At 45.0% G+C, this 11,211-nt stretch overlaps 1 protein-coding gene across 2 annotated transcripts in view; it reads right to left on the reverse strand.

Annotated features, from left to right (window-relative positions):
• Positions 1 to 328: 328 nt before the first annotated feature.
• orc1 (origin recognition complex, subunit 1) overlaps positions 329 to 11,211 on the reverse strand; it is a 28,816-nt gene continuing 17,933 nt past the window's right edge. For both annotated transcript variants that reach the window (XM_036006928.1, XM_031312091.2), the window contains 7 exons: positions 8,864 to 9,035; positions 6,398 to 6,505; positions 5,221 to 5,370; positions 3,515 to 3,634; positions 2,546 to 2,715; positions 2,380 to 2,467; positions 329 to 782 (listed from right to left, as the gene is read on the reverse strand). In XM_036006928.1, the coding sequence (XP_035862821.1) occupies positions 588 to 782; positions 2,380 to 2,467; positions 2,546 to 2,715; positions 3,515 to 3,634; positions 5,221 to 5,370; positions 6,398 to 6,505; positions 8,864 to 9,035 (1,003 nt within the window). In that variant the 3' untranslated portion in view covers positions 329 to 587. The remainder of the gene's footprint in view (positions 783 to 2,379; positions 2,468 to 2,545; positions 2,716 to 3,514; positions 3,635 to 5,220; positions 5,371 to 6,397; positions 6,506 to 8,863; positions 9,036 to 11,211) is intronic.

Here is an 11,211-nt window from a genome sequence, read left to right on the forward strand (position 1 = left end):
AAACTTATCAAATTAATCAAGAAAATAATTGTTAGTTGCAGCCCTGAATGTCACATCTCACTACTCGCTCTGCTACACTGTGAGAACCACAAACCCCTGAGTCATGTTTTCCTTGTGAATGTTACATATGAACAAAGGTCTTTTCAGTAAATGTAACCACAAATTATGTTTCAAGGCGCACAAACCGGACGGCAGTTATCATGTCCCACATTCAGCAGCAGTATCTCTGAATATATACAATAACAGGACATTCAGTCCATGAAAAAACTCAGTTTTGATAGTGTTTGTATTAATTCTTTTACCGCAAGAACAACAATCAAAGTGCAGCTCATATTAAAGACAGGGTTTTATTGCATATACATTGAAACATACAAAATAAGATGCACTATACAACTTTAAAAATAATCCCAGAAAGAGAAAAATCTCATTTTAAACTGGGGACAAAAAAATAACAAATGCAAAACTTTCTGTCTGAAGTTCAACACAAGAAGTGATTTAAGGTTTAAAAGCTGAAATGTTCAGTGTGTGTGTGTGTGTATAACTCGGGTTGAACGGTTCAGATCAATGAGTCTGAAGAGGAGCCTCCTTCAGTCGGCCTTCAGGGCGAAGAGCACGTCGTCCTGGCTGACGTTGAGGCGGACTCGCTGCAGGACTCCGAGGCGGCTGGGCTCCAGCAGCAGTAGCCTGCAGGCTCCCAGACGCTGACACACCGCCAGGCCCTCCGACACGCTGACGGGCTGCAGACCCTCCACCCGACACAGAGCCTGGTGCTGCACAAACACCTGGGACACAGAGGGGAGGACTCTTAGGCTACAGCCACACTACTACGTTTGCATTTTAAAGTGCTCGTATTAAGCTCATTTCCAGGTTCATAATTGTATTTAGAGGTTATATCAGAATAGGTTTACGTGGTTTAATTTTCAAAAAAACACCATATTTTTGTTGTACTGCACATTGCTGCAGCTCCTCTTTTCACCCTGTGTTCAGGTCTCTGTTTTAGCTACAGAGTGAGACCTCTCACTGCTGTAACATCTTTGTTGGCAGTCGCACATGCTCAGTAGCTAGGAAAGGACTACTAGCCAGTCAGAAGCAGAGTATGAGGGCGTGCCCTGACAGTAACTAGGTAAGGACTACTAGCCAGTCAGAAGCAGAGTATGAGGGCGTGCCATGCTAGCAGCTAGGCGAGCATTATAACGTGTGTTCCAAAGTGACCACGTTTGTCTCTGAAGTAAAGGCTGGACTACAATAGAGCTGTTTGGAGCAGTTTGTGAACAGTGTTTTCTGTTGGAGATGGTAAGTCCCTTTGGGGGGGACTTTGGGCTTTTTCACTTTGTAAACCTATAACATGCACAAAAAAAGATATACAACACAATAAAGGAAAGGGAAAAAGCCAAAAAGCAGAATATGAGCACTTCAAATCTGCTACAGTTTGCTGCTCTGCTGCATCGCAGATGGCTGAGCACACCTGAGTACAGGAGCGGTTTAGCTCAGACTTGTGGAACAGCTCCAGAGTTCGATTAAAGCGTACCAAGACCACCTCTCGATTGCTTCTTTGGTCCGCTTCTGGTGCACATTAAAGTGCGATTGCTGCATTCACACCTGCCCAAACCAACCGTAGCAAAGGGGGAAAACCAGCTCTAGTGAGATTCAACACAACTAAATGAGGCAGGTGTGAAAGCGCAGTTAGCTCCAGTAGCAGGAGCCAGAGTCTGTGTTGAAGTGACAGAGCCGCAGTAGGTAAGACTTATAAAACTAACTTTCTGTCAAATTTGCTGAAACTGACCCTATGTTCCAGTAGAACTACATGAAGCAGGTCATTTAAAATAAATCCAGCTCCTCTGGCTCCACCTACAGCCTGGAGTGGGATTTACAAAAATCCACCGCTCCCTGTTCAGATGCACCAATCGGGGCCAGGGGGGGGGTGTCTAACTGCGTGTCAATCACTACTCATGCACACGCATTCATTCTCCCTTGTGGGAGGAGGGGCTTAGGAGACCGTTTTGGGCTTTAGCAGAAAGGGGGGGGCGGGGGGGGGGGACTGAGAAGTTGTCTTTGTTCACATTTTTTGGCTAAGTCCTGGATCTTCACAATCCTACCTACGGCACCTTTAAAGTCCCGCCCATACACCCACCTGACCAATCGCGAGTCAATCCCAGCTGTCAATCATGACGTTTCAGCCCGTTTTTAGAGCATCAAATAACTAATAAAAACCAAAGTGATGAGAAAAATTAAGACTTGAACAAACATCAGCGTGATCAGAACTACCCTAAATGACAGAAACCATCTTTGGGAAACACTTATTTGACGCCAACACTGAGGGGGGCGGGATTTATACCCAGATGTTTTTATACGGTCTATGCATCAACCGCTGGTTTCTACCTGTTGGAATGTGGCCTCCTCCAATCCCAGCCGCCGAAACTCAGCGATGACGGCCCTGAGGAAGAGCTGCTCCTGCACCGACGCGCACCTGAAGACACAGATGAGCCACGTTATCTCCTCCAACCTTTACAGCTCCGTCATTAACGTTACAGAGAGAGAGTCTCACTTGATGGCCGTGATGTAGGCGGAGGAAAACATCTCGTCCAGCGCCTCCATGACGTGACTCATTCCCACCAATCCTGAGGCAGAGGGGTCGGCGGCAGAGTGCTCGCAGATCTCCGTCGCCCGGCGACAGATGTCCAGACAGCGGCGAGCGTCGCCCGACAGAGCGGCCACCTGCGAGACGAGAGGACAACTGTGAGGGAAGGAACTCAAGCCAGTGAGTACTTAAAGCTACAGGGCGTAGTTTCTGTCGCCCTCATGAGGAATTCTAAGGCCGCCTGCACACTGGCTGCGTGGCGTGAGCGTGTCAGCTGCGTGGCGTGTCCGTTTTTATTTCGCCTCCCATGTTAACAGGTCAGAGCTTGCACACTGCCTGCGTGACACGCACGTCTCAGACGTGGCTAAGTTTGTTTTTTTTACTTCCAGAACCACACTGTTGAGCTGTAGGCAGTGTTTTGAGAAGCTAGTCGTGCAGTTGAGTTCTGTTGACAACTATGCGTCGCTCAACATACGTCACGTGCTCCGTTGCTCTGATTGGTTGCAGGTCTATCCAATTGAGCGCAGAGGCACTTTCTTTCCTGGTTCGGTTGAACCATAATCACAGCCCAACGGAGCAGCATGTAGGACCACGTCAGGCTACTTCTTCAGCTTTGTAGGAACTCGTTTGGCAATGGCCTGAATGTAACGGACGTTCATTATTACAAAACGGTCGCACACTATAGCTTTAACACGGAAATATTTTACTCTGAAAACCATGTATCAGAATTGAATTGTTCTGAATTCACCTCCTTGACATTTTGAAGTATTTCTGAATTTAGCTGAAATTTGAATGGTCACAACTTCAGATCATAATATTGGAAGTTTCAGAATAAAAAAAAAAATGAGTGAAAGTAAGATTTAGGTTGCTGACATTCGATTGGTCAAATTCAGAAGGTGTGAAAGATGCCCCCCGCCCCTCCAACCGGTTGTTTACCTTCCTGGACACCAGCTGGAGCGCGTCCTGCTCGAAGGCTTTCACCTTGTTGAGCCGCGACATGATGATCTGCTGCAGCTGCTTGAAGCTGTACGGCTGGAACGACATCCTGGTCAGACCCTGGAGGCATTTCAGACAAACACAGCGTCACGTAACCCAGTGGCAGTGGTGTAGTCCACGTGATACGCAGGTATACGCAGTATACCCACTAAGAAAGCTCCTGGATTTCCATATACCCACTTAAAAATGCCCAATGACACGCAACGACATACTTTCCATTATATTTTTGATATATTTTGAATTGGCTGCCCTCTCTCTCTGTTCTCTTCTGCTCTTCTGTTTCTGTCTGCGTTCTCATCTTCCTCTCTTCCCTCCTCCTCCTCCTCCTGGTTATTACAGTCCTTCCAGAAAAATGCGGAGTTTTTTTGTGATTGTTGCGGGCAAAAATCCTTGATTATGCGGCACGTTTTCTTAAAAAATGCGATGGAATTTGCGGGATATTTATGCAATTTTATGCGATGAAATTGCGGGAACTTGCAAAAATTGCGGTTTCATCGTGGCTTCATCGCGGGGTTTGCAGCTTTTCGATGACGTTCACGTCGCGTAATTACGTCACTTCATAACGTTCCCATGGCAACAGGGGAAAACGGCTGCTCTTGTGTGAAGTAAACGCAACATTTTTCAACTTTCTGCTAAGATTTATGTGTGACTTTTTTGCAACTAAAATGCGGGGATTATGAAATCATACAAGCCCCGCATATTTTGCGTGGAAATCAGCAATTTACGTGGCGAAAGTGCGCCGTATTTGAAAAAATGCTCCCCCTCCCCCCGCATAAATATGCAGACTTTGGCTGATTATGCATTGAGTTATGAGATCGCATAATCACGTTTCTCTGGAGGGACTGTTATTACCATCTTGACGGCAGACTATCTGAGTGATGAAATGATACGTTGCACTCTGCAGGCGTCTTTCTGTGCTGCGTTTCTGGATCGGCTCATACTTCTCTTCGTCAAAACGCATCAAAACGTTTTGCTACGGATGCAAAAAAACGCAGAAAATCAAACCCGTTCAGATTTTCTTTTCAATATTTTCTGAGGCACGATTGACACAACGCAAGGTTGTATTCATTTTTTAAAGTCTGAACATTTTGCATGTGAATTTTGGACTCAGTGTGCAAGGACCTTAACCCTTTAAATCCCCAAAGTTAGTCCCCATTTTGCTGGGTTTTTTTTTTTAATGTTTTTGTCTCTTTTCAATGTTTTTTTTTCAACGTTTTTGTAAAATTGGTCAAAGTTTTTTGGCGCTCCCCCCCCCCCCCATTACCACCAGTGTACACTAACAACTTCTTACCACTATTTTTGGAATTTCTGGTCACTAAACCTTATATAGCCTATATGAAATTATATCTAACTTTTGAGTTAAAAAAGCAGAAAGTATGAATTATTTTGACTAATATTTCAGATCAAAGGAACGTATGTTGATGGATAATCACAGACTGTGAAAGTTTAGTCAGAATAATGCTATAAAACTGAATAAAACAGCCAAAAGTCAGTGATAGTAGTGAACTGATCCTTAATTTGACTTGTGAAGAGCGTTTCATGGAACCGTCCATTTGGTTGAAAGAAAGCCAAATTCCTGCCACAGAAACTTTAAAAAAACGGGTCAAATTTTAACCCTCAAATTTGACAGCAGCTCTCTCTCTCACCAGTCTGCTGGCCACTCTGTTGATCATGATCCTCTCCGGCAGGTCCATGGTGTTGGCGATGGTCAGCACCACCAGGCGGGCATGGCGCCGCGTAGGCCAATCAAACAGGTTGTACATGACGTTCTGCTTCCTGGTCCACAACAGGTCCAACTACGGTCCAACACACACACACACGGTTAAAGAAGGGAACCTTCTCCAAGTTAAAAGGAACACGCTGACTTATTAGGACTTTGTCTTATTCACCGTATCCCCCAGAGTTAGACAAGTCCATACATACCCTTCTCATCTCCATGCGTGCTGTAACTCTGTCTGACGCCCCCACCGCTAGCCTAGCTTAGCACAGATCCTGGAGGTAACCGGCTCCATCTAGCCTAGCTTAGCACAGATCCTGGAGGTAACCGGCTCCATCTAGCCTAGCTTAGCACAGATCCTGGAGGTAACTGGCTCCATCTAGCCTAGCTTAGCACAGATCCTGGAGGTAACCGGCTCCATCTAGCCTAGCTTAGCACAGATCCTGGAGGTAACTGGCTCCAACTAGCCTAGCTTAGCACAGATCCTGGAGGTAACCGGCTCCATCTAGCCTACTGCTCCCAATAAGTGACAAAATAACGCCAACATGTTCCTATTTACATGTTGTGATTTGTATAATCACAGCGTGTACAAATAACAACTGGGAACTATATTCTCAGAAGGCGAAGCACTGCTACTTCTGCTACTTGGGCGGAGTGATTTGCTAGTTTATTTTGAAATTCCAGTTTATTTTGATTATATATATATATATATATATATATATATATATATATATATGTATGTGTGTGTGTGTGTGTGTGTGTGTGTGTGTGTGTGTGTGTGTCTGGAAGAGCTCAGTAATGAAACTGACTAATCACATTATAGTTATTTTCTGTAAATTCATATTTAAATACAGATTTCCCACCGTGGTCAGAAAACACACACTCTTTTCTTTCTCACACATGCTCACACACACATACTTTTTCTCACACACACACACACATACTTTTTCTCACACACACACACACACACGCTCTCTCTTTCTCACACACAGGCTCACACACACACTCTTTTCTTTCTCACACACACACCCACCCACACACACACACAAGCTCTATTAGTTAGTGTTTGATCTGAAGCGGCGTGACTTCCTGTCTGAGGTTCTTACTTCGTCCACCAGCAGCACGGTGGTCTCCTTCCTGGGAGCGGCGTTGCTGAATCTCTTCTCCAGCAGCGCTGCGGCGTGGTCGGCCGTGGCCTTCTGACCCGTCAGCTTCTGCAGAGACCAGACCGACCAGTCAGTCAGTGAACACATCGTGTCTGTTGATTATTGTGCACTTATATTGTACGTCAGGAGTGTCAAACTAAAAAAAAATAAGAAATCACATCCAGGGCCAGACATGTTTAGGTTATTCACATGCTATTATTTCTTCGTAAAAGTCAAGCATCTTATCTTGTATTATTGCATGTCTCATATAATCTTCTCTCTTACAGCTTGGTCGACATATAGACCCAAAAAAGTAACTTAGCCATCAAATAAAAAAAAAAACGACAAAAAAAGTTAATAAAAACGTCGTAAAAATGGGCCAAAAACATTGGAAAAAGTGGCAAAAACTATGTGGGCCAAATTCTATTGTGAACATAAATTGATAAACGGGCCGGATCAAAATCTGCAAGGGGCCGGATTTTGGCCCACGGGCCTTGAGTTTGACACGTGTGTTGTAGGTGGTGGGCGTGTTCATCGCGGTTTGAGCAGAAGTGATAACATATGTGTTTGCTTCACCTGTTCACCTGTTCACCTGTTGGTTTTTGGGGTTTTGACAGAGAGGGGTGGGAGCCTGGGAGTGAACACTTTCTGTTGACCGCCGCACTAACGCAGTTATATCGACACACAAAGTAACTATACATCTGGTAACTGCAGTACTAGTTGTATTTTACGTCATCCATCCATCCATCCATCTTCGTCCGCTTATCCGGTGTCGGGTCGCAGGGGGTAGCAGCTCCAGCAGGGGACCCCAAACTTCCCTTTCCCGAGCCACATTAACCAGCTCCGACTGGGGGATCCCGAGGCGTTCCCAGGCCAGGTTGGAGATATAATCCCTCCACCTAGTCCTGGGTCTTCCCCGAGGCCTCCTCCCAGCTGGACGTGCCTGGACCACCTCCCTAGGGAGGCGCCCAGGGGGCATCCTTACCAGATGCCCGAACCACCTCAAAACACGGCGCTGTATTTTACGTGTGGAGGAATAAATCATTGCACTACAATCTGGAGCACGTCAGAGTGTGTTTATGCATCTCTCAGAGTTTAGTCCCTCGCGGCAGCACTCTGTTGGACCGCTTGTCACTGCCTGATGTGAGTCGAGTGCAGATGTGAGTCGCGCATGCTCAGATTTAAACTGTTTACGGCATAACGTGTCATACTGAAATTTGTGAAATCTATAAAATAATAAACGTTTCTCTTTACATACAATAACAGAAGATGGTAATCATTTCAAAAACGCTGTAGCTATCTATGACTGTTTGGTTGCTAACGTTAGCTCAAAACGCCATTAAGTGACAGCCTTTATTGTGTTTGATTGCTAACTTGTAGCCAGCAGCAGCAGTCTTTTCAAAAACGTTGTAGCTATCTATGATTGTTTGATTGCTAACGTTAGCTCATAGACTGTGCGTTAGCTCAAAAAGCCGTTAGCATCTTGTAGGCTACTTGTCGCAAAGTGACGCATGCGCGACTCACATCTGCACTCGACTCACATCGGGCAGTGACACCGCTTACAGCCGCAACAAAGGGCTCGGTATAGTTCACAATGTTTCCATAGCGGTTCCTGAACGGTACTTTTTTCGAAACCAACGGCCCAAACCTTTTTATGTTCCAGCTCCTACTCGGTGTACCCCTGCGTCTCTGTGTAACGAACATTTTTTCCTGCTTGTCTCTACAACGTGCAACGTTAGACAGCCAATCCCAGACATTATCTTGGTAGAAGCATGCTGCGTGCTGATTGGCTCACTGACGCCAATGACATTTTATTCTAAGGTACTGAACGAGGAGGCATTTTTTCGATACTTTAGAGCAGGGGTCTTCAACGTTTTATAGGCCAGGGACCCCTAAGAAGAACGAGAGACCGAGTAGGGACCCCCTACCGCATATATCGTATACAATCGAGTTGCACATTAAACTGTGCAGAATGGATGAGAAGAAACGCATATTATTTATGCATCATGTTTTAATGTTAAACATACATCTGAAAGGCACGGTGACTCCTTGAGCTTAACTGTATGGCTACCATAGTGGCTAACTTACCGTCAATGTGTACATTTTCTTTTCTTTTTTCACAAATAGGTCAATTTATCTTTGCTATTAAACTTTTGCAATTCATATTAATGTATATTTTCAGACTTATTTTAATTTGTGAAATAAGAAACTTTCAAAAGAATAAAAGAAAGTATTGCATTTGGTACCCGGCCCTAGCGATGCGTTTATTATTGCGCAAGTTGATATCGCCATGACGATAAAGAAACAATATACTGTGCAGCCCTAGTGCAAACTGCTAGCATTTATTTAAAGTCTGTGAACTCACCAGAGACCTCAGGTTTTTAGACATTTCTTGACTTTTGGTCTTGTGACGTTCGCTGCTCTCACCTGCAGGATCTGGACGTAGGCCTGATGAGGGTCCGTCATCTTCATCCCGTTGATCTCGATGAAGTGGAAAGGAGGGATCTCGTCTACGTCGGCCGCGTGCTGCAGACAGCGCATCACCTCGTGGACCGTGGCCGTCTTACCGGTGCCGGGAACACCGGAGATGTACATACACCTGAGACACAAACACGAGGGAGACGCGTTATCCAAACAAACTGGCTTTGAGACAGGGACGCACCGAATCCAGGATTTGGCCAAATATTGGGATTTTTGACAGGGTTGGGTTGGAATTTTTTCCCATCGAACCCTCCGCGCGCTACGCTGGTCGACGTAATGACGGCGCCGTTGATTACGGGAAGGTGTTTACGTTCAATGCAGTAGGCTGTGAGAAGTGGAAAATGGAACTGGTGAGCAGAAAAAGTGTAGTTTGGCAGTACTTTCAGTCAAAAGAAGGCCATTCAAGTCCAGCTACATGTTCAATCTGCAATGCTGATTAGTCTGGTGGTGGCGAGGACCCTAAACTATACACAACAACACCGCTGTTACAACATCTGGTATCAAACATCCGGAAGAATACGAGTTGTGCACGAAGGAATCTACAGACAGCAGCCAGAATGCAGCAACTTCAGGTACGGCAAAGGAAGGACAGTCACTGTTTACTTCATTAATGTGTTCATGGACTGAGGATGAGAGGAGGATTCGGTATTCGGCCAAACCCCAAAAATCTGGATTCGGTGAATCCCTAATTTAAGATAAGATAGACTTTATTCATCCCACACTGGGGAAATTCCCTCTTTAAAGTGTTAAAAATCTGAAAATGAATAAATATTTGGGAGTTATAGTCAGGACTGAAGATATAGAGGTTTTCTAACGTGAACATTTGTGTCCTATGAAGACATCAGAACAACTTTTTGAGTGAGGCAAAAGGGTTAAAGAAACCTTGATTTTGGGGAATGTAGACATATTTTTTCATTTAAGTGCATCTGCATTTAAGAGTTTAGAAAGATTTCCTGTTTTTAACAAGAAACTGAGCAGACTTCTCTGTATCTGACAGTTTTTCGTCTGTAGTAGAGGGGGACACGGGAATCAACTGTCGCTCCCATCCCATCCTGAGCACACGAAAATACTCCCATCATATCCCGATCACATGACTGCCCCCCTCAAAAATCCTGTCCTGCAAAAATCCAGAAAGAAAGACTCCCGAATCCCGTCCCGCTTCCGTTTGGTTCCCTATGTTGTCTAAAGTTATCAGACTCAATCAAATCACTGAGGTTGCCTCGGAAATTTAGGCTCCACTATACATGCATTACCTGCAGGTCTAGGTAACATGCATTACCTGCAGGTCTAGGTAACATGCATTACCTGCAGGTCTAGGTAACATGCATTACCTACAGGTCTAGGTAACATGCATTACCTACAGGTCTAGGTAACATGCATTACCTACAGGTCTAGGTAACATGCATTACCTGCAGGTCTAGGTAACATGCATTACCTGCAGGTCTAGGTAACATGCATTACCTACAGGTCTAGGTAACATGCATTACCTGCAGGTCTAGGTAACATGCATTACCTACAGGTCTAGGTAACATGCATTACCTGCAGGTCTAGGTAACATGCATTACCTACAGGTCTAGGTAACATGCATTACCTGCAGGTCTAGGTAACATGCATTACCTGCAGGTCTAGGTAACATGCATTACCTGCAGGTAACATGTATTACCTGCAGGTCTAGGTAACATGCATTACCTGCAGGTAACATGTATTACCTGCAGGTCTAGGTAACATGCATTACCTACAGGTCTAGGTAACATGCATTACCTGCAGGTAACATGTATTACCTACAGGTCTAGGTAACATGCATTACCTACAGGTCTAGGTAACATGCATTACCTACAGGTCTAGGTAACATGCATTACCTGCAGGTCTAGGTAACATGCATTACCTACAGGCCTAGGTAACATGCATTACCTACAGGCCTAGGTAACATGCATTACCTACAGGTCTAGGTAACATGCATTACCTGCAGGTCTAGGTAACATGCATTACCTACAGGCCTAGGTAACATGCATTACCTACAGGTCTAGGTAACATGCATTACCTGCAGGTCTAGGTAACATGCATTACCTGCAGGTCTAGGTAACATGCATTACCTGCAGGTCTAGGTAACATGCATTACCTGCAGGTAACATGTATTACCTGCAGGTCTAGGTAACATGCATTACCTGCAGGTAACATGTATTACCTGCAGGTCTAGGTAACATGCATTACCTACAGGTCTAGGTAACATGCATTACCTGCAGGTCTAGGTAACATGCATTACCTACAGGCCTAGGTAACATGCATTACCTACA

Source organism: Sander lucioperca, chromosome 11, assembly GCF_008315115.2.
Source record: "Sander lucioperca isolate FBNREF2018 chromosome 11, SLUC_FBN_1.2, whole genome shotgun sequence".
Classification (NCBI taxonomy): Eukaryota; Metazoa; Chordata; class Actinopteri; order Perciformes; family Percidae; genus Sander; species Sander lucioperca.